The sequence below is a fragment of the Homalodisca vitripennis genome, chromosome 3 (genome assembly GCF_021130785.1).
Source record: "Homalodisca vitripennis isolate AUS2020 chromosome 3, UT_GWSS_2.1, whole genome shotgun sequence".
In the NCBI taxonomy this organism is placed as follows: Eukaryota; Metazoa; Arthropoda; class Insecta; order Hemiptera; family Cicadellidae; genus Homalodisca; species Homalodisca vitripennis.
Genome location: NC_060209.1, coordinates 57140294 through 57164692, shown reverse-complemented (window position 1 = coordinate 57164692; position 24399 = coordinate 57140294). Strand labels below are relative to the sequence as shown.

At 31.5% G+C, this 24399-nt stretch overlaps 2 protein-coding genes across 2 annotated transcripts in view; one reads left to right on the top strand and one right to left on the bottom strand.

Moving 5' to 3' along the window:
• Positions 1-5349: 5349 nt before the first annotated feature.
• LOC124358646 (trafficking protein particle complex subunit 4-like) lies at positions 5350-15506 on the bottom strand. Its single transcript, XM_046810946.1, has 3 exons — positions 15114-15506; positions 11274-11552; positions 5350-5581 (listed from the first exon to the last, which is right to left on the bottom strand). Exons 1-3 carry the CDS (start codon positions 15283-15285, stop codon positions 5382-5384), a joined length of 651 nt encoding a protein of 216 aa, XP_046666902.1. The 5' UTR covers positions 15286-15506; the 3' UTR covers positions 5350-5381.
• A 1066-nt stretch (positions 15507-16572) lies between these two features.
• The window catches only part of LOC124356929 (multidrug resistance-associated protein 1-like), a 90848-nt gene continuing 83021 nt past the window's right edge, over positions 16573-24399 (top strand). Inside the window, 2 exon segments of the mRNA XM_046808236.1 lie at positions 16573-16942; positions 22047-22223. Of these exon segments, the coding sequence (XP_046664192.1) occupies positions 16901-16942; positions 22047-22223 (219 nt within the window). The 5' untranslated portion in view covers positions 16573-16900.

Sequence of the window (24399 nt, the reverse complement as noted above, 5' to 3'; positions counted from 1 at the left end):
ACCTGCAGGCTTACTAATTTCATTAAATTTTTTTTATCTATACATATTTTTTTATAAATAGTATTGAACATTTTGTAAGATTTCGAGATGGCGGCTAAATATAATTTTGAAAACTTAGGAGTAGTTGAAAACGTAACTACAGGTACCATAGTTCCTAATTGATTCCAACTACACTTTATGTGGAAATAAACACATTATTTTGATTCCTATCACTAGTATGTGTGTAAAATCTTTTATTTCGGCTATTACATAATATATCATATTTTTTTAGAAACTATAAAATCAAATTTAATACAACTTTTAATCTGATACTTATCGAAATATATGCTGGTCTTCAGTTATTTTTAGCCAGTTCCAAAGCTATATCCATATGCAAATAGGGAGATATTGAGAAAATTTATACAATATCATAAAATGCAAGAAATATGTCCATTTGACACCCTTTTACCTTTCCTTTTTGGTTGAAAGTTCCTTGTTAGTAATGTAGTTAAGAAAGTATAATTTAAATTTTAAAAATTTTAATTATGACGGCTGTCCACCATTATATTTTATATGACAGAATTTAATAAGACGTATCATCTACTGTCATTCCGTAGTTTTTAAGCCCCTAAAAATGCCAGATATGAGTGTAGACATTATTTTTAATCAATGCAACTCATCCTGCATCACAGTATCGAGCCTCCAGGATATATGTATACTCCAACATGAGTCTTATTGTAAATCTTAACATAGATATGACTATTTTTTCTGAGGCACTTAAGTGATCAGTAATCATTTTTTTTGGGGGTAGTATCATATATCCTACTAGTTACTTTGAGCTTAATTTTCAAACTCGGGTATCTAAACTTTTTGATCTCATAGTAGTTGCACAAGGCCCAGGATGTTCAATATAAATTTATCGGAACATCATAGAGATTCTTATGTAGATGGCAAGATGTCTATATGTATTCCTGAAATAAGTTATCGATATGGGAAGAAACTTCCTTCAATGTAACAGTCATCCTGCTTCATTTGTTCTGGCGCATAGGGCCTCATATGCACTTTGATAATGAGGTACATTTAATGCTTGAAGAAACACCCCAAAGTTAATATTTGTACAAATCTTGACTAAGCCACTGTATAATTACATAAATTATTAATTCCCTCTTCGTTTTAAGTTCATAACAAATATTTGAACTAAAACTATGACAGCTGTTAAAAAGTTTAGATCTGTATTCAGTCGTTAACAAATGAATATTTATTACAAAATTAAAATATATGATTACGAAAAAAATAACATAGGAAGATATTAAAAATAGAAAAAGTCTCCGCCAGATTTGAGTGAGAAAAGCGGGCTTCAAAAAAAAAGCCTGCAAGGGCAAAAAATGGCAACTTCGCGAATTTTTTTGAGGGGTTTAAAAGTAAAAAAATTCGGTTTTCAGACTTTTCCCGGAGGTTTGAAGGTAAAAGCTACGTGGGTGCAAAATTTCATGTTTCTAGCACTTCTAGAAGTGGGTTAGAATTTCGTATACCCTATCAGTGAGTTACAAATGTGGCTGTATATATAGGAGATATCTCTCATCCATCAAATATCTGAGAAACTAGTGGGAATCTGAGTCAGTTGATCAGACACAACTGTTTTATAGAAATTTAATCTAAAGCCAGAAGCAATAAACAGTACAATAATTATATCATTCAGATAGAATGAAATTAGTTAGGTATTCTTAGAAGTCTAAATATTTTTTAAATGTGGAAGAATAATATTAGATAGCGAAATTTTGGCAGTACAAAGAATAATATGCACATGATTGTATACTTAGTTGTGTATTAGGTTCATGACATCACTAGACCTGAAGGTCTTAACTGTATAAATTATAGATCAAATTTGACTACAACAGCCCACATGGAAATAGTTTGATGGCAGCTGGTGCATATGAATCCCCCCTCTACCCCATACGCTCAGCATTGTTGCCAATTTTATGTGTATGTAAAATTACTAATCCATCTCAACACCATTCTGTAGGAACAAACCATAGATTACAATAAGACCAATAGATAGGACATCGGGTGCTCGCAGGTGAAGCCACTGCGGAGCGGCTAATACTCAACAATATGGCGGCGCGGGCGTGAGTCACCCTACTGAGGAGCGTCGCCTTGCACCCCCGCTCTTCACTTCGCCCTTGTCGAGCTTACTGTAGTCACCATACACTCCGCTTACTGACGCGTGTGCTTCCGGCTTGTTGCTAAACATCTTGTTGTTTACTCTTGTTTAACTTGTTTTTGTTGTGGATGATGTTGTCTTCACAAACACACAATGCCCTATATCATGTGTTGCTTTTGGATGCTTCACTAAAAAGGAAAAATTAAACTTTCAACCAGAAGATTGTTCCTTCAGGATCAATTTTTTCAGAATTCGGACTGTTTGATAAAGCTTCAATAAACGAAGGTCAATAAACTAACATTTATAATATATGACTTAAAACCTCCTCCTCTTCTCAACTGAGTATTACAGATTAGTTACAATTAATTAACTGAGTTGTAAAGTTGAAACTATATTTTATTGTACATTTAAGTAATTTTCCATACTTTATTATAATTCATCTATAAATCTTACTTATTGCCTTACTAATTGTATAATAAATGTTTACAGACTTAACAAAATATTTTATTAAACCTTTATACACTTTGTTACAATAATTATGTAAACAAACTTTAGATATTGTATTTTGGGATATTTTGAGCTGAAGGATTATAAGGTTTAAAGTCATGTTTCCCTCATCTAATAATTTACCCGCATATACAAACTTTGCTCATATTATAGTATATATATGCAAAAAATAAATAGCAAATAAACTCTTAGTTTAGAGTATTGACTCAGATTGAATTCCTTCCTTAATTACATAACTTATGTGATTTTATTTGAAGTAATTACTGTAAACAAGTACAAATAAAGGGTGTTCTACTCACTTTTTATAATATGCTATCATGTACGATACGAGGAAACAGATGACCCGGCACGGAGCGTTGAGCTCCAAGCGGTCGCGGCACTCGTAAACTAACGGCTCACAAACAATAACTTTCTGGCCAAACCATAAGAGCTAATTAAAAAAGAAAATATGTTCTGAAAACTTCAACTATTCAACAACATTTTCCACCGTTTTTAAACTTGCCTGACCAAAAAACGGCAAAAGTAGCAGGCGACTAACTTTTTTATGTCAAGTTTTAAAATGTAAACATAATTCTCGACTTTATTTAATTATTTAAATTGCAAAACTAATTTTTTTGAACATTTGAATGATACCACAGGCATCCATAGCTTATTGACTTCACTCATACAAAGTTTCAAAGTATTTTCTTTATTCTAAGTAGGGTAAATCACGAGTTGATTGAAACGGGAGAACTGAATTTTTACACTAATCGGAGCGTAGTTTTGAGTTTCTATCCCACGACAACATGGCGGACCTGGCTTCACCTGCCCCAATGTTGGCAAGATAGGCATAGCCCATCTATTTGGTCTTATTGTAATCTATGGAACAAACTAACATCATCATCTGTTACTGTAAACAAATATACGTACACTTGATTTCATTAATGTTTCATGGACAGTACATGACCACAGCCACACCATAGCTGAGACAGCTGGCGATTGACAGTGATATCTGTTATCTATATATATAAAAAATGAAACTGTTCGTGTGTAACAGCATCACTCACAAACGGCTGGACGGATTCGCCTAATTTTTTTTAAAATTTGTTCGTCTTGATCTGTAGAAGGTTATAGGATACTTTTTATCCCTTTCCCGATTCAGGATTCCGCCCCACTGGTTACAGAAATACCCGTAAGAAATGCATTGCAGCAAACATATGTTATTAAGTGAAAGAGTCTTTTCAAATTTTTAATCAGCTGTTCTTTGTAAACATATATAATGCGACAAAAAATTGTTGTTATTTTTGACAGTAACTAAGTAAACATAAATATTTTTGACGTTTCTATGTAAACAAACATTTTTTGACATTTACAACGTGTCACAAATGTCAAATTTTTGATAAACGTGATTTGATATCTTTTTTACAATTTCCAAGAACAGTGTTATTTTCCATCAGTAAAAGGTTTAAAAAAATAGGCAAGTATTTTTGTTTTCTCATGTAAATATTCTTTGAAGAATGTTTTTCTCAACATTTTTTTTTACAGAATTCCTTTGAGCAGTTTTTTGACGAATTTTATTGGAAAATAACATAATGCCGCCAAGAAAAAAAAGTGCTTTAAGCCGTCACAGCGCACGTGCGATAGCAACAAAACGAATTCGTAATAATCAAAGCAACGATCAGCGCGCAAAGGTAAACGAATTGAATCGAATACGAACATCAGCATCAAGAATGATTAATAAGGCACAAGGACAATCACTTAACGTCGCAGGAATCCATCTGGAACCCTCATGTTTCTCGCACGGTCAATTATACGTCGCTTGCTCAAGAGTCGGAAACCCGAAGAACCTTTATATTTATGCTCCAAATAATACAACTAATAACGTTGTTTACCAAAACGCATTAAAATAAACAAAAAACTTTTATAATAGATTTTATGATATGCTACGATGTATTAGTAGAGCAATAAATTAATTGGAAAAACGTATAATAAAATTAGTATTTCTTTTCGATGCTTGATTGATGTAGCCCTCTCTACTGCCACGCGAGCGGAGCCGCGGGTTTAGGCTAGTTAGATATATGTTATCTGATAACTGTTATTAGACTATTTGGTTGCGGGCTGCTATAATCAGTTATTGATGAGAATTATTGACAGGTTCGGTGAGAGAAGCTATGAGGGGAGTTCATAAATATACTTCATGAACTATATTTATTATAGCTAGACAGTTATAGTACATTAGTTTAACATGCTTACTGTGGCAGACGCCCTAATGCACTCACTGTCTTATGGGAATAAATTATCATCACCGAGTATAGAGCTATAATAAAGGTGTTGACAATGTCAGGTCAGTATGAAATGACGCTATGATGACATCATAATAATTTTATGTAAAAAATATTCATTTATAAAGATACATTTAGCAATTATGATAAATTTAAACAATAGCTAAATAATTCATCTCCAATATTAGATCAGTATAAAACATTTATAAAATTATCATTAGTACCGATGATTAGCATCACATTATTTTTTAAGTAAATAAATAAATTCATAGAACTGATTATACTCAGCAATATATAAAAAATTTCAAACATTTTTGAGACTCTCAAATGGTTCTATACTCTGGGCTTCAACGTGTTTAACAAGAAATGTAGGTAATAGGAATAGTCGGATTGTTATCAGTTTTCAATAAAAAATAAAACACAACAAATGAATAAAAACAATTTATAAGAAATAAATATCGTTTATTTGGTAACTATACATTACTAATGCCAGATTTTTCCATTTGTTCCAGTAGAGCTTGCAGGTGTGTATCAAATAATTCACACCTTATTGGCATTTCTAAATCATAGAATGGATTCTTGAGAGCGAAATCAGCATACAGCTCATAGATCTTTTTCAACAGTGCTTCAATGCCTGTTTGAGTTGGTTCAGCAACCACCATGAACTTTACACCTGAATGAACAAAATATTAACACTTTAGTTTTAATAAGTATATCATTAGGTATAAGTTATAGCATGTTTCCATTAACAAAACATAAAATAACAAATATAGCAGTATAAGTTATAGCAGTAATCCACATAGTTCAAGCTCAAAATAAGTTTCCATTAAAAAAACATAAAATAACAAATATAGCAGTATAAGTTATAGCGGTGATCCACATAGTTCAAGCTCAAAATAAATATGTTTCCATTAAAAAAACATAAAATAACAAATATAGCAGTATAGCAGTAATCCACATAGTTCAAGCTCAAAATAAATATGTTTCCATTAAAAAAACATAAAATAACAAATATAGCAGTTTAAGTTATAGCGGTAATCCACATAGTTCAAGCTCAAAATAAATATTTTTCCATTAAAAAACATACAATAACAAATATAGCAGTGTGTTAGAACTATGTTCTGCCAGAACCCTTCAAATTTTCCCCTAACACTGATCCTTATCTAAGCTATGTCACTCTACTTTTCCTGATCCATACCTTTTCCCATTTTTGTTCTCACTAAGTAGAACAATGATAGAAACTTAACAGATTGTTTACAAGATCATATCTAAAACCCATGATAACAAGTATCAGACTAGCTGATAAAATCTATCAGCATTGTTGGATGGAAACAAAGGCATTTAGAAAGAAAACAAACCCTAAAAATAAGCTATCTGAAAGTCAAAACCACAGAATATGAACATATACGGAAACAATAATCTCATGAAAGAAAAACCTCTTTGAAAAAAATTACTGAAATGAATTCACGGTTTGCTAAAGAGAAACAAAACACTCACATTTTATAAGAAAACTTTGAGGATCAAAACAAGAAACAAACTGAACTTTTCATTGACTTTGACCATAAATCAAGAAGCAAGATCAAGAAATATACTTAATCCACTACTGAATGCAAAACCTCCAAAGGGTTTTCGATGGTTACTTTTACTTCTTTATAGAAAATATGATAAAATACTAAAAAAATCATCTCAACAGCAAGAACCATATACAGGGTGATTCATGAAGTTCTCCCCCCACTTCTACAGCACATTGTACTAGTAAAAATAATGAAAAAATGTTATATAAACATAGGTCCGAAAACGCTTCGTTAGCGAGTTACAGCTAGCGAAAGATTTCGCCTGAATTCCTGGGTAAAGAGTAAAATAAAGCCATACTGAACTTTTGGAAAGGTCAATTAAGTAAGAAATATCGTGGATTCTTATGTATTTTTACCTGATAAAGCTAATAAAATAGGTTTCAGAACTGTACCTGTAGTAGTTTTTGAGGGATTCAGGGTTAAATACAAAACATTGGGGCACGAAACAATGTTTTTTTAAGTTTGATGTACAATAACTCTGTTAAATTGGTAATAAATACATAAAATCAACAAACATTAATTGTAGAGAATTTAATTCTGAGAAAATTGATATAATCAAAGTCTAAAATAAAACAGAAATAAGTACCAAAAAACCGATTTTATTCAGTATAATACATTACTAGCTGTAAAGAAATACCGTACGGTATTTAGTTAAAATAAAACAAAAACAAAATAGTTGTTCCTTAATGATGAGATAAATTGAGAAAACAAGATTAACTGTTAAATAAATTTGTTTGTAGATAAAAATATCATGTTTTATTACGTTGTTTTTTTTAATAAAAATTTACATTAAATGTTCGAAAATAAATGAAGCAAACATTTTCCCATTATTGTTTACTAATCATCGAAATGCAGTTTTTTGTTTTATTAATTTCTAAGTTGGTAACGCACGAATAACAGCTGATCAACAATGGTATTCCGTACTGTTACGTTAGAACTGTGTATTAGTGGTGTTTTGCAAGCTACAGCAGGAGATCGGGTTCTGTGAATCGTGTTATTAAATGCAATTTTTCTGTGAGTTATAATTCGATTGTTTATTCAGCGAAAAAATGCCTTACTTATTTACATCAGAGGAATACGCTGATATGGTTTTTATTTTGGGTTACTGTAATGGTAATGCTAGAGCTGCTGTAGAAGAATATGAACTACGTTACCCTAATAGGAGGATTCCAGATACCAAAACAATTTCAGGAACTTTTCGTACTCTTCGGGAAACAGGATCACTACCAAGTACTAGAACCAATTATGAACGAGCTGTCCAACTTGATGATGATATTGTTATTAATGCTGTTCATCGCAGTCCAGGTGTAAGTACACGACGTATTTCTAGGCGGATAGGAGATTCGCAGTCAACGGTGTGGAGGTCACTTAATCGAAACAAATGTTATCCGTTTCATAAACAAAAGGTTCAACATCTACAGCTAGGCGATGGTCCGCTTCGCTTGGAGTTTTGCAACTTTTTGAATATTAATAATCAACTCTACAAGCGTATTTTGTTTACGGATGAGGCACAATTCACTCGGGATGGTGTCAATAACTTGCACAATGAACACTCATGGGCAGAAGAAAATCCACATGAGGTAGTGGAACAGAACTTTCAACACCGATTTAGCGTCAATGTCTGGTGTGGCCTTTTGCACAATCGGCTGATTGGACCTTTCATATTACCTGGACGCCTAAATGCTGAGTTCTATTTGCATTTCCTTCAAGAAGAGTTGCCGCAGCTATTAGAGAATGTTCCTTTATATCTCAGACAAAATTTGTACTTCCAGCATGACGGAGCACCTCCCCACTTTTCACGTGCCGTTTATGCTTACTAAAATCATCAATTTCCTGGACACTGGATTGGTCGTGGACGGCCTCACCCTTGGCCACCAAGATCACCAGATCTATCTCCATTGGATTATTGCATCTGGGGATGGATGAAAGACATTGTATACAAGACAAAAGTGAATTCTCGTGATGAATTAATTGCCCGTATTATGGATTCGGCTGTGCAGATACAGGGAAGTCCTGAAAAATTAAGAAACGCAACAAAAGCAATACACAAACGTGCTGCAAAATGTATTGATAATGATGGCCTCATTTTCGAACATCTATTATAAAAAGGTGCGTACGGTTGGCCCAACCTGATTAATTTTGCTTAAAACTAGTAATGTATTATACTGAATAAAATCGATTTTTTGGTACTTATTTCTGTTTTATTTTAGACTTTGATTATATCAATTTTCTCAGAATTAAATTCTCTACAATTAATGTTTGTTGATTTTATGTATTTATTACCAATTTAACAGAGTTATTGTACATCAAACTTAAAAAAACATTGTTTCGTGCCCCAATTTTTTGCATTTAACCCTGAATCATACAAAAACTACTACAGGTACAGTTCTGAAACCTATTTTATTAGCTTTATCAGGTAAAAATACACAAGAATCCACGATATTTCTTACTTAATTGACCTTTCCAAAAGTTCAGTATGGCTTTATTTTACTCTTTACCCAGGAATTCAGGCGAAATCTTTCGCTAGCTGTAACTCGCTAACGAAGCGTTTTCGGACCTATGTTTATATAACATTTTTTCATTATTTTTACTAGTAAAATGTGCTATAGAAGTGGGGGAGAACTTCATGAATCACCCTGTATACTCTTTCCTCACTTATAGCGAGAAAATTAGATGTTAGTTTAAGTTTCTTTAGTCTAAGTAAAATTAACCACAAAGAATATAAAGACAAGAGTTAATTTTTTAAATGATTTTGGAAGATTAGGACTAAATTATATAAAAATTAACTCACCACTATCAGTCATCTACCAAAACATTAATTGACTCATTGACTGTTTAAAGAGCCAAAGAATTAATTATTCACATATAAAGCACACACATTGCCAATATTTCTGAATATTGTCTGAAATACAGCAAAATGTATGCCTTGAAGGCTACACTCCAGTTAGAAATTTCATCTTTATCTAATCATCAGGCAGCCTTGCCTACAATTATATGTCAAACCCAATTATAAGGATCATTTTTGAAGTAAGAATCAATTATGCATTGAGTCTGCACACAAGTTGTCCTATACCCTCAAGGTTAGCCACTATTGTTTAGTCCCCCACTGTTTCCTGTTGAAATTGACTGGCAGCTTGTTAGTTTTGGGTAAAAGAGCAATGAAGGATGGAAATGAGCACATGGCAGCAATAGTCAAATCAAATAATTTATTGCATCCGCCATGTTCTTTTCTTAAAGATAGTTACAGTTATTATACTAACCTATAATTTTTACACAAAATGCTAATTAATATTAATACTATTACTTAAGTTTTGACACATGTATCCATTTTCTGTAATATGGAAAAGATTTTGTATATATATGTACATAGGATGATGCATATATATATATATATATATATATATATATTTATAAATAACAACTAACCAATTAACAGTTAAAAACTTAATGTAAAAAAAGTATCCTATCGAGTATAAATACACACATACTGTTAGTTTTTTTTTTAATGTCTTTTAAACGAATGAAGGAGTCCATTTAATTATGTAAGTAAAAAGTTATGAAAACTAATACTGCTACCATAACACTTCGAGTACAACCTGCTATATAAACAAAGATTGTTAATTAATTTGAAAAGATTTTTGGTTTCATGGCTATTTACATTTGAATCATTCCTAATTCTATGTCTATTCCTCGTCACCAATGTCAAACACTGCAAGATATAAATATAAAAGATTGTTGGAATTCTATGGTTTAAAAATAGTGGTGAATAGCATTCAATATGCCTGGCTCCAGACACATGATTCGCAAAGCTCTTTTCTGTAGCACATATATGTGAGACTGATGAGTGGTACCCCCATACAATAGTGCAGTAAGAAATATAGCTATGAACATGGGCATAATACTAACTCTTTAAAACATCAATTCTGAGTCTCCCACTTAATCGCTAAAACATCAAAATTCCTTTGGGACCTCTTACTTGCAACAGACTCTACATGGTTATCTCAATTCATATTTATCTGTATTGTAACTCTCCAAAAAATGTACTGTGAAAGACTCATGACCATGTTTAAAGGAAAATTTTATGTTTAGGTTTTCTTTATATTTAGTTTAAGTTTGTTATAATATTTAATTCTAATTTAATATCTAATTCAAATATAAAATGTTATGGTTTGAATTCAAAGCAATGTCATCTGAAAAAAGCAATTAAGGTTCATCCACTTTCTGTATTTTGTGACTTTCAAAATTCATTATTAGGCCCACAAACCATTTATAACTCAAGCTAATTTCCTTTCAGTTTCTCTTTTTTGTGATGCTAAATTGTTTAAATGTTATTGGAAATTTTAGTTGAAAATAAAAAATAAATACAAGTTAAATAAACAATTAATTTTTTAAACTATTTTTAACAAGTTAATTTTATAACAAATTAAAACATACATACAAAAATTCAAACTGATGTTTGAATAGAACTCAGAACATCTTTATAGTTGTGTTATCACAGTTCATTGCAACTTTGTAAGTATTTTATGTGATATACTTTGAAACTCAATGGAATCTGCAAGCCAGCAGCTTGCTTTTGCTTTTACAGAGTATCCAATCTAATACAGTGTGCACATTCTAGTAATGAATTGTATTACTAAGATCTCCATATAAATCATTGAGAATTGAAACTTCTACATTAATTATATATAAAACAATTCTGTCACATGATTAACGCTACTTTCATCAGTTGCATTGCATTCAAGTTCAGATAGTTATTACTTTTAACCAAACAAAAGTATTTTCAAGACTTACCAGTCAATGTTTGAAAGCAATGCAGCTTGAATGTGTCAGCTTCAAGAACTTCAATTCCCGAACTCTTGGGTTCAGGGCTGAGTTGACTGGCGATGGCAAACAAAGGGTAAAACATACTTGCGAGGAAAATCTTTTCATTTGTTGTCATCTTTGGTCGTCCAAACTTGAGACGTAAAGGGTAATTGTCTTTATTCTCAATGATCTGTAGAGCATCCCTACCATCATCTAGTTGCTTTCCGGTAACAGGAATTGAGTTAAGTGCAGTTAAGACATGGCCAACTGTAACAAAGTTATACTTGAAATATAATAAAGCAAGCATTGCCATTATCATGTAAAATTAAAACATTTTAGACCACCCATTTCACTTGTCCTTTAACTTTCTACTGAGAATAAATTTTAACTAGCAGCAGTTACATGAGAATAAACCACCACACATTAAAGTAAAATGAAATTACGACAACTATAATTTGTCTGACTAACTTCAGAGTCTTCATTTTCTTAAAATGTTGCATTTTTGGGCCTCTATCTTTTTGGATATTCAATATATTTTTAGAGTTATACAGTGGGAGAATTAGACCAGGTACTAAGGAGCAATTGCAAGAATTTGTAGGTACTTAACTTCCCACAATTATTTTCTACCTAATAAAGCTAATAGTGCTTTAAATCGACTCTTGGACACAAATTAAAATGGCATTAGAATGAAGAGTAGATCTTTCTAAACACATGGTTTTCTTCTTACAAGTTCATATGTTTTCTTAAGACGTATAAAAAATTGGTTGCCTAGCGACTGGCCGCACGTTTGTCTACAATGGCAAGCAGCTTAAACCGAGTTATTTTTGTTTTGAAAGAAAAAATGTCCGCACTCATTATTTTTGGGTGAAAATAATGTATTTTCAAATTAGAAGAATTAAAATTTAATTTTAAGTTTACAGTCAGTGAGTTTTGTTTGCTACCGTTAGCCTCGGCTCCAAACGAAGAAAAGTGCAACATTTGTGTGTTGTTACTGTCATCATCAGTGCTTGGGCTGAAAATGACAATTGAAAAGATAAGTAGTGTGTTTCACAAAGATTGTACTTGTTTACACAATGAAAAATACTTGTCTATTCAAAATATTTTTTTCAATAGAAACATGAACACAGCACAATTTTTAACTAACATTTTATATATTTTAAAAACAATTCTTTCAATTTTTTAGCTAAGATTTATAAATTTCCATTTACCAATATATTTCTGGGTTTTCGCTAAACTAGCACAGCAACCACATTAGTTTATTTAATTTAACGTTTTTGTATGAGATTTAATACTTTTTCCAATTCAATATTCGATTTCTACATGATTTGGCAATATATATATATATATATTTGTATTTATTTATTATATACGTACAAGCTTTTTTTTATTTCTATTTGATTCTAGGATTGCTGGTATAAATCTTATATTACGTACTCACAGCATGGAACAATACAGTATATTCTTAAACATAACACATTTTGCACCACTCAACAGCCTACACACACAAACCATTCTTATACACGTATAGCAAACAATATGGAAGTATTATACCACTGCCACAAAGGAGAAAGATTAAATAGATTAGAAGATATAGGTATATAGAGGCCACTGTACAAATGAGAACAATATTTTTATTGAAAGAATTGGCACCAGGAAACCATGCGATTTATGACAGAATTTCAATAATAGCAAACAAAGCAGTCCACTCCAGTGAGATGTAACAGATAACAAGGAAGATACCTTGACCAGGGACATAAACTTAAACAAACCAACTAGTCGGTGCATGATGCTTAACTCAGTCATACTTTCATGTTCTCTCCATATTTTTTACTCTTTATTCCTAGGTTTATAACTAGGTTATCATAAATGTGTTACTAGTAGTACCAAAGTTAAAAATACCCTTCACAAGTGCTTAAGTGATCTGAGCTTGAATTTGGGTACTATCATTTTTTTCTTTCTTTTTTTATTAAGGAGAGGCCGATCTCCTTTTAAGCCTTATTCTGTCCGTCTTCGAGGGATGTTTTTCTTTTTTCACCAACAGTGCAGGCTGACGCTCCACCAAAGACCGCAATGATGGCCAGTGGTATTTCCGATCGGTATTTTCCCATCTTCAGATCACGTCCCAGGTAGTCCAACTTCTCCAACATCAGATCACGTTGTAAGATTTTTAAAAATTCCTCGAGATAGTACCCAAATTAAAGCTCAGCTCACATGACCACTTGTTAAGGTTATCTTTAACTTTTTATATTGATAATGTGTAAGTATATAGAGCCTGATAAAAAAATAGGAAATAAGGACTTCTTAGTACCCAATAATTGTGTTGTTTAATCAAATATGAATTAAACCATTTATAAATTTATCAGTTTATGTTACATTGTAGTGAGTTAGTTAAATTTCATATACTAACATGCCTACCACAGTAACAAGTCTCAGGAACGTAATAGCTCTTGAAACACATCATTTTGTAATAGGTATTTACAAACAACAGTATATCCCGTCTCTAGCGGCCATTACTCAAATCACTCACAAGGTTTAACTGTGTTTCAATTACTTTGGAACAATAACGTTGAACTTAATTTATGTTATAGACTTTTAAGATTATATTATAATGAAGCTCTAGTTTTGTATCTCAGAGAAATACATGAGGTTGAACCGAATTATGTTATAGACTTTTAAGATTTTATTATAATGGAGCTCTAGTTTTATATCTCAGAGAAATATATGCATTCTGGATTATATAAAATAATACAACTTTCTTCATACTAAGTTTAGGCAGTTACAATTACATAACAGGGTAAACGAACATGTCTGACAGCAATTAAATTGTTCTAATTGGTGATTCAATATTATCGATCACACGAGTGTTGGATGCTTATTATAATGCAGGCTTTGTGCGTATGGGCCTACACTGGGGTAGGGTACGAAAAGCGGACCCGGTTTTTGATATTGAAGAATATAGTCATCAATACCTAATATTCGCATCTCAAATCCTAGACTATCAATTGATATAAAAGTACCTATTATAGTCCTCAATAACAATCATATATGTTTTAAATTAAAATATGAATTTAATATTTACAGTGATCAAACAAATTATTATAACCAAAATTAGGAAAACTGAAGACGACCATATTTACTCCTCTCACAGTTACAGTTGTTTCTTTCATACAAATTTCAAATAATGGGTTTTTCGGTACGAGTCCAACATGATGAAGCCACAAAAAAAGCAACGTTTTGTAGTTTTCTAAAATTGACTGCCATTTTTAATAATCATAATTACTTAAGTAAAATTGAAATATTATCCTACGTGTATTATTTTAGAGTGTTTACAGCTGTTAAAAATATAGATTATTTGAGTTAATAGTTCAAAATAATTAGGTAATCAGTATCGATTGATTATATTAATGGTTATGATTAAGTAATATCGTTTGCCAATTTCGATATAAAAAAACCGGGTCCGTTTATCGTACCCTACCCCTATACTACTATTTTTTATTTAGCCTACTTGAGTGTGTGTGACAATGTAAAACGCGTCACGCTTAAGAATATAACAAATTGTTTCATGCTGTGAGTACACAATACAAGATATATATGTACATTTGTATAACAATCTGTATAAAGCATGTATCTTTTATAGCAACTTAGAAAACCCCTTGAAAATCACCCAAAATGGGCTTGTTAGTATACAAGTTATTATATGGCCAGTTGGCTGGTTAATTGTTTTCTTATTTACTTTAGAAGTATTTTCAAATTGAAAAACGAACAAATAAAGTAAACATTTACCGAAAAATGATTGCCAATAATAAAGCTATATAAAGAATTACTTACCCATTATTCCATCTCTTTGGCCAAAGGAAACCTTAACACTTTTGTTTTCATAGATCAATTTTAGGTCCAAAGGATAGCTGAATGTTTGTTCATTTTCAATTTTAGGAACATTGTGATCCAAATTGAAAATTAATCCACCAGACTTGGAAACAATGTACACACCATATATCATCTCGTCTATGGGCTAAATAATCCTTAACAACACTCACAATAGGTTTATAATAATAATATCAACATGTAAGAAGAATATACGGTAACATATTTAAGAGGAATGATCTATTATTAACACAAACTCGTCAAACAAATAACTGTAATGTCAGTTAGTATTGTCAGAATGTAATTTTACAAATTGACAGTTTGACACAACACGACAAATTTAACATAACCTTAAAACTTGTTTTTTTGCGCATTGTTACAAGCTGTGTAATTTACCATGGAGCTTTGATTTCTCTATTTCATAATCGCATTGTAATTTTAATTGAATATTTTTGCTAAACGTTGGATCTAAGATAATTTAAGTAACATTATTGGTGATTCAATATTTTATTAGGTGTATTTAATAGTTTTAGTTACGACACATTCACGTTACTATAACAAGTAACACAGAGAACATAATGGTGTATATTGTGTTTATAGTCATACCCGTGTGTCTGGTCTACATGTTTATTGTTTTATTTGATTTTATTACTTAGAGTACTTGAAATTGACAACTTATTTAAAAGTGTCATAATTGAACGAATAATCAAAGTAGGCTACATCAGTCCCACGTTTGAGGAAAATCGCAACGCATTTAGAGACGTTGAGACACATGGCATTTTCAATAAAAATGACTTAGCTGTCAAGCGAAATTGTGAGGTAGGTACCTACAAAAAAAGCAATAATTCGCGAATTTACCCGCTAATTCCAATTTAATTCTCAGCATAGCATCTACAGTATTATTAAACTCTTCATTTCTGGTAGAACAATAACAATGCCCATTTACTATCTCAAATTACTTGTTTAAGAAATGTGTATACATGTTTCTCAGAACTTATTCAAATGTTTGTTGAATTAATTAGTCTAGCGCTCTGAGCACATTACAGAGGCAACTTTGGATAACCAATACCTACACAGCAGTTTTAGAGTAGATGCGTTCAGCTGTTCAAGTGGTAACTAGTAACCGTGCAATGCCATAAAGTATAAAATAAATAGAGATGAACTCTTAATACAAAACGCGTTAACCATTGCATTAGCTTAACTGATTTCAGACTTCACTTAAGCCTAAGGGCGAAGAAACAGGTGGAAACTGAGATTTTTCAATTGACCTAGCAGTTATTTACACTAATTGGCATATATAATCAATACTACAAGTACTAATGTATTGAAAGCTAAACATTAGAATTTAAGGTAATTTTATTTTTTTGAAGTAAATTGGAGCAACACTGTTATTGTCATTTCCTTCTTCCCTCCCTGTCAAGTGTCAAGTTGTTTTGCTGAGGAGGATTTGAATGAACTGTCTAAAAGTATTAATTTTTGATAGTAAGTTTTGTTTTAGTAGATCTAGTATTATGAGTGTCACTTTTCGTCGGAGAGATTAGTCATTGATCAGTGGAAATGAATTAGTATACTAGTTAATAATTTAATTTATGTGAATGAATAATGATTACTTTAAATGAAATCTTTTATCAGCAAGCCTAGTCTGTTTGAGCTATGATATCCCATTCACGGAAAACATTTCTTACATCCTTTGAATCACTTATCAGTACATTGTTTTAAAACTGTACTAATCATTGAATAAATTATACATTATGAATTCATTTCTGGACGAACTTTGTGGTACAGCGTTTTGGGTAAGTTTACAAAAACTTCCACTATAGTTTTTAGTTCCAATAATGAATGATTTAATGGTATCAGAAAGGTTAAGAGCCAGAGTAGCCAATCAAAAGTTCAACGTTAGTAAAGTATTCTGCTCTTCCTCCTAAATAAAGATATAGGCTATATATATATATATATATGGTTTTAGGGAATGCAAATCACAAATAACTATATTTTTTAATGGTTTAAATGTAAATGCATGGTTATATTTGTGTACTGTGCTTCATGCTATGTATGATTTTCAGGTTATCGGTTCCTGATAGCTTATCTCAGTGTTCTGTGGTCAGAACAGCTTAGTAGAGCATCAACAACTGTCCCATTCAGTAGCATTCACTGCCTCACACCATTATTCACATTACTCTTATACAGTCAATTAGTTTGAGAGTTATTTATGTATTTGATTGTGGATTACGTGAGCAGTTAAATTATTAGGAAATTTAATTTAATTTCCGCACCACGTGATGCCCGTAAAACAATGAAATATTACTCCCAGTAAGAAAAAATAGTTTCACTTTTAATGTTTTATAACTTCGCTATTTGTCATTTGCACCCCTTTAAATTTTACAAATAGTTTTGTTCAGGAGGAGGATAGCAATAGGTTAATACACAACTTGTCTTTTCCACTCCGGCCATTACTTTCACAATTACTAATATTAATTATTTACCATAAGATCTACCCAATTTTTAGAATGACATAGGAATATTTTAATAGAGCTTGAATTAAGGATTGTTTATTTTAGAGACTGGTAAGTTAGGCCTATTTTTCAGACTGTACTTAAACTAATACGATGTTGATGAAACTTGGTGAGCATCTTTGTAAAAGCGTTATTTACATACAGTAAAAATATTGAACTCCCTAGATTTATTCTAAGTTTGAGTTTTCACGAAAGCCCTCTTCAAATCGTACAGATTGGAACAAAGTCTGCGAACTGGGTAACTTCCTTAAACTAAAGAGATTTTGATTTGAAGTGGACCCGGTTTTTTTATATGGATTAGTACAATAATCGATTCATTTATTGAATATGCGTTTCTAAATCTTATCAACATATCTATAGTCATAATCACAATTATATTTTAAATTAAAATAACTAATACAACGCACATAGTGATAATCTTATGAGTAATAAATGAGCTCTAATGATCAAACAAACTATTAGAACTAGAAATAGGAGAAACTCATAATTAATTATGAAATGATAAGAACATAAAAACCTTTATAGCAATAAATACAAAATATGTGTAATTATTTATATGTTTTCTCCTGTATAGCAATGATTAACCATTTTCGAGAAGTTATTGAAGCATCTTCTCTAGAAAACCATAATTCTCTTCTGCACAAATACTCACAGAGATGATCTGCAACTGTCTGTTATTATGTATAAAAAGAAAATACGTTTATTATATGAAAAAGTATTTATATAGTTGATACAAGTTAGTTATTGTTCAAAATCAGTATCAATTAGTCATATCGAAAGTTATAATTGAGTAATATTGTTTGTCAATACCGGTATAAAAAAAACCGGGTCCACTTATCGTATCCCACCCGAATTTTGATTAGGTTGTACTTTAGGTAATTCTAAGCAATATATGGGTCAACCTCGATTTTTCTCATATTACAATATAATGTTCCAATAGACAATTAGAAAAGGAAATGACTGGGAATTTCTTGCCGGAAAGCAGTTATAGGGAGCAGGCAACCGCCAGACGGTCATATATTGCTTAGAGTTACCTATTAGTGATCAGGGGCACTGACGTGATCTGAGCTTCAAATTTTTTGGAACTACTCGAGTTAATTTTTTTTCTAAAAGAGCAAGCAGCGCGAAGCGCTGCGCAGCGGGCAGGCATCGTGCGTGATCCTTTTTTTTTATTAAAAATTTCTGATAAATTGTTATTACATGGGCTATTACAATATAATGTAGGTAATGTATGTAAAACAATTTTAAACACATAATTATATGCTGGAAAGCAAAGTAAACCAATATAATCCGTCCAATACAAAATCTCCGTAAAAATCTGGTAAAGGAATCTGTGTCATTCCTTTGGCCTGAATCAATTCAGTATAGACGAAGATCACGCACGATGCTTGCCCGCTGCGCAGCGCTTCGCGCTGCTTGCTCTTTTAGAAAAAAAATTAACTCGAGTAGTTCCAAATTTGAAGCCCAGATCACGTCAGTGCCCCTGATCACTAATAGGTAATTCTCGCGGTTGCCTGCTCCCTATAACTGCTTTCCAGCAAGAAATTCTAGTCATTTCCTTTTCTAATTGACTATTGGAACATTATATTGTAATATGAGTTTGCCTACTCCCTATAACTGCTTTCCGGCAAGAAATTCTAGTCATTTCCTTTTCTAATTGACTATTGGAACATTATATTGTAATATGAGAAAAAATCGAGGTTGACCCATATATTGCTTAGAATTACCGTACTTTAATAAGAGATTGACAAAAGAATCTATGGGGAGACTTTAGTAAGCAGTCTACACTCGTTCAATTGCTCTATCAAATGGTTCGATATATTATCCAACTTCGATATGTAAAAATTGTACACAAAAAGAGTTATAATAAATTACCATAACAAGAAGAATTTCGTACATTACAATTTTAAAAACATAAATTTAACAATAACATTACAAAACAATAATACCATGTATGGCCTATACTAAGATATCAAAGAAACCGTACAATATTTAAAACTTGCTCAGCTTGATATCAATCAATGAGTAACTGCTTTTGTGAAATAAGGAGAAAATATTCTCCCCATGTTTACCAGGAGCCAAACCCACATGTTGAAACTTTTACAAACAAATCTCGTCACTTGGGAAAATATGTACACCTCATACATATTACCCCACATACATACATACACAATGTATACATATTACGTATGTACATATGTACCTCATATTCATCGTCAATTTCAAAGTCTCAAAATATTAGTTACTTCTAGTTGTTTACATTAAAACTACTATAACTAATAAGTTGAAATAATATGCTAAGTTAAATAAATGGTAATATCGAATTATTCCTTAGGATAAAAACAAACGAACCATTCAATAGAGCAATCGAACGGGTGTAGGCCGCTTAATAAAGTGGACCTGAATCTATTATAAATATTGATGACAATATTGTAATAGCATTTCAAATCAAAAATGAAACAAGAAATATGCTAAACATTGTATATATCACCACTATAATAATAACAAAATAGCATTCTTAATTAGCCTATTACTTGTTTTCTTCAAGGAATTTATAATTTGGTACAGTACGGTTACAGCTCTGAAAAATATCAGAATAACTTAGATCACAATTCAAGTTTGTAAACCTTCAAAAAATGTGTATTAACGCTCTAAAGTAAATATAATGTTGAAACTTATTTAGTGTCACATTATTGTCTGACAGCTTTTGACAAAAATAACATATTTAGGTTACATAACCATTACTCATATACCATTCAAATGATAAATATTATTATGTTTCAATAAAGTTAGCAAAATATTGTTATTCAACACATTAAAAAGAGCTGGCAATATTTATTTGTAAATATTTATAATTAGAATGTTTTTGTATTTGATAGTTTAGGTATTTCTAATCGATAATTTGGTTTCCTAATTTGATTGTGGTGGTGACCGCTTACAATACTGCAGCCAGTTTTTGACTTTAGCTATTGATAAGAAGATTCATTGTACATGCACTGTGCCACTTTTTATCTCAAACAATCTGAAGAAGGGTTGAGGCACTCATGTGATTTGAGCTAGATTTTATATCATAGGCTACTATTAAGGGATTTTTTATTTTTCTGCCTCAGTGTGGGATGATGCCCAAAGCTGGGCACATGATCAGATTATTTTGCATGTGAAAATACCAATTACAAATCTCCTGGCCAACAGTACAGGCTTCGGTGGCATCACCCTGCACTGCTGGCACAAAAATAATAATATTCCTCGAAATAGTTTCTAAATTCAAGCTCAGACATCGTTAGCACTCTAGTCTCAATGTATATTGCATATCTTAAGTTAATAAGACAAGGATAAATGTATACTTTTATGCATATGATATGTATTAGAGTTGCCTCACACACATGACAGATTTGATTGTTGTCCCACTTGCGCCAGTGATAATACATATACTCTGAACCTTCTTATCACTCAGCAATTTTTACAATGGCTTTCCGACACTTAATTATTATGTTTCCTACTTTCAAAGGACTACCTGATCGTCATACTAAAATGTGAAAGAAATTGAAGTTGACCCAGTTATTCTCAGAATTTTGTATTTCCTAGTTAAAACTGAAATAATCCTAATTACTTTTAGGATGCTTGACAACTGTCGTACTCCACATACAGCAAGTGATTGATACACGCAGCAGCTGATCGTAAAGATCTGCTGAGAGGCTATCATAAATAGATCAAGTTGTCTTAGTGCAGTTAAAGCAACATTACAATTTAATCTAACATGTATACTTTTTTTAAAACTAATCATGTAGAGTATCACTATATAATCATTAAGTATGAACTACCCTTAGTAAATTTTGTAGACACATGTATGCTTAGTAACCAAAACACAAAATGAAAAATCATAAAAACAGTGGCTACATTCTTGGTTGGTGTCATGAAATGGAAAGTCATTGAGGGAAAAATAATTAAGGAGAAAATTGTAGCTCCTTGACCGAGTTAGAGGATGGTTTATTCTGAAAGCCACTATCGGTTTTGTAATTAGTGACTTATTACCTGATGTGATGTTACCTGATTTTAATGTCTTAAAATACTTTATGCTATCTATCTGGCAAACAGCCAGTCACTAACAAAGGAGAATGGAGGCTCATTTGGTAGTTTAAATTTTCATTAAATCATTGAATTTTCAAGTAAGTAATGTACATATAATAAAATAATGTACCACATAGAAGCTTTTGATCTAAAATAAAACAAAAATCAATGGTTTGGGATCATTCCAGGATGGCAATAGAGAGAAGAGTTATATTTTTGTTAAATTAATTAATCTCTAATATGATTTCATCCAGGCAAGTCAAAACCTCTCTCAGGATGTAAAATAAAAATTGTTATAAGCCTCTTCTGTTTTCAGGACTCCAATATCACATGGCATACTGAAGATCCTGATTTAACTCCATGTTTTGAGAAGACAGTCCTTTTATGGTTCCCAGGTGTATTCTTACTTATATTCCTTCCTCTAGAGTTTGGCTGGATCAATCGAAGCAAAGCAAAACATATTCCTTGGTCATGGCTGAATGTTTCCAAAATCGTAAGTGTACTGATGATCAACATTGATAGAATTGATAGCAGAGTCAATCATTATTATAATGTGTTACCTCAAGGCTAAGAATATTATAACAGTGTCTCTACTCTATAGTTTTACACTTTTTAAATAACATAATTTAGAGGAGAGAAGCGTAGTTAAGCTGTTTAGAAATTCAGATGTTATGGTGTGAAATACACATAATTGAAAAGTACAGTATTTTCAATTTAAAATGCTCGTATTGTTATTACGCATTTATATTATCTTATTTATATTTTTAGACTCATTTGCCAGTGTGCTAAATTAATGGTACATATTTGCAAATTTCATTAAATAGCTATTGTTTATTAAAATGTGGCCTTTAATATGTATATTAATATTATTATGTGTATGTGTGTATTAATATGTATTTAATTCTGTATAACTATAATATGTGGTGTCCATTTAGTCTGTGTCACCACAGTATCTTAAGCGACTAAATCTACATGAAAGTTTTAATAGGGGACTTAACTGGTTTTTAGTGACAATTAAAAATATAATTATTACTAGAATTTCAGAATTTGAATTTTAAACTTTATTTTAGAACATATGGAACAACCAATTTTCTATTGCAAATTTGGATTAAAACATTTTAAAAACTTTTTTAGAACTTGTTTAGAAACTATAGCCTATTAGAGCTTTTTTGTGTGAGTAATTTTCAAACGCAGTAAAAAACTGAATGACTTTATTATTTATTGGACTATTTGTAACATGTTTACATTCAGTAATAAAATCTGAGTATAGTTAATAGATTTGCCAACATGATTATGGAAATTTAATACCACGAAATAATGACACCATATCCATTACTTACCAAGTTAGATTATATGGTGAATGCTTTATATTTTTTGAACCACTGCAGATAAAGTTTAAAACAGTGAACATCAAATACTTTATAGTAGGTCCAACATAGTGGCCAACTCCAATATTTCTTATACAAAACCTTGTATTTTTTGCATTTTTTTTTTTACATAAAATAACATTTACTAGGGCTGTGCCACGTAACTTTGATTTTTGTAACTTTGATTGTTACCGTTCAAATATTTGTACCTAACCTCAACAGACAGCGGTCAGAGTGCTCACTTTTGCCGTGCCTCAATTTAAATCATTATTTATATGTTATTTAACTTATACAATCAAAGAAACTACTTATCCTTGTAGTTGTGATTGTGTCTTAATAACTTCTGACTTCCATTGAATTGGTCAATAACATACTGATTTCAAATTTTAAAAAAAAATTTTAATTGAAAACTATGCTACTAAAAAATTATTAATTTATTTTGAAAACAAGATCATTTACAGTGTGTCATAAGCTGTCGGTATTATTTTTTACTTTGAAGGCAGGCAGTGATTGTAAAGCTGTTGAGATAAACAAAGTGATATTGTTTTTGTGTCACAGCTGATAACTAATATAAACAGATGATAGCAGTGGTAGAAGTGGCTCTGTGTTAAGTGTTATCAAAACTATTTTTAAGACACAAAATTAGAACGATCTAATCTCCTTTAGGTAAATCGTGTTTTGGGATTCATTTTATGATATACTTGTCCGCAAAACTATAAAACTATGAATGCTCTGGCTATTTATTGTTCTGTCATCTTCTGTATTAAAGGATGCTAGAGAAAAAATGCATTTAAGTTTTTTATTTTTTTTATGAAACTCTTCCAAATATGGGTGACGGTTTAAAAAAAGACGTACTAATTCATTTGAAAGTTTTGGTTTGCTCCATAAAAATTTGCTCATGCAAACAACAGCAAAAGAATTTCTATTTATACAATAAGAAACCCGTTCCTCAGGGAAATGCAATTCAACCCAATTTCAAATAGTCCTAAGGCATGATATTGCACAGCTGCAGTAACGGCACATTTATATGTCGGTAAATAATTATTAAGTTTTAAAGCCCTACAATGTCTTCCGTCTTAACGTCTTTGTTCTTCTAATCAGTATTCTCGTTGCTCGTCATTTCCAGTAGCTACACACTGTGACGCACGCTGCTGCAAATCTTGTAGACATTGAAACATCTAAATCATGAGACCTTTCTGCTTGTATAATGTTAGTTAAGGTTTGCAGGCATTTGACTTTAGCAGACATGTGGGACGAAGTATAGAAATAGATAAATAGGTTTAGTTTTAAAAGTTATATTAC

What these genes read in the sequence shown, in the direction of transcription:
- LOC124358646 (XM_046810946.1), bottom strand. Translation starts at nt 15,285, where the DNA reads ATGATATATGGTGTGTACATTGTTTCCAAGTCTGGTGGATTAATTTTC. An exon ending in CCAAAGAGATGGAATAATGG is followed by an intron (nt 11,553 to 15,113) that starts GTAAGTAATTCT and finishes ACTTTGTTACAG; the next exon opens with TTGGCCATGTCTTAACTGCA. An exon ending in TTGCTTTCAAACATTGACTG is followed by an intron (nt 5,582 to 11,273) that starts GTAAGTCTTGAA and finishes TTGTTCATTCAG; the next exon opens with GTGTAAAGTTCATGGTGGTT.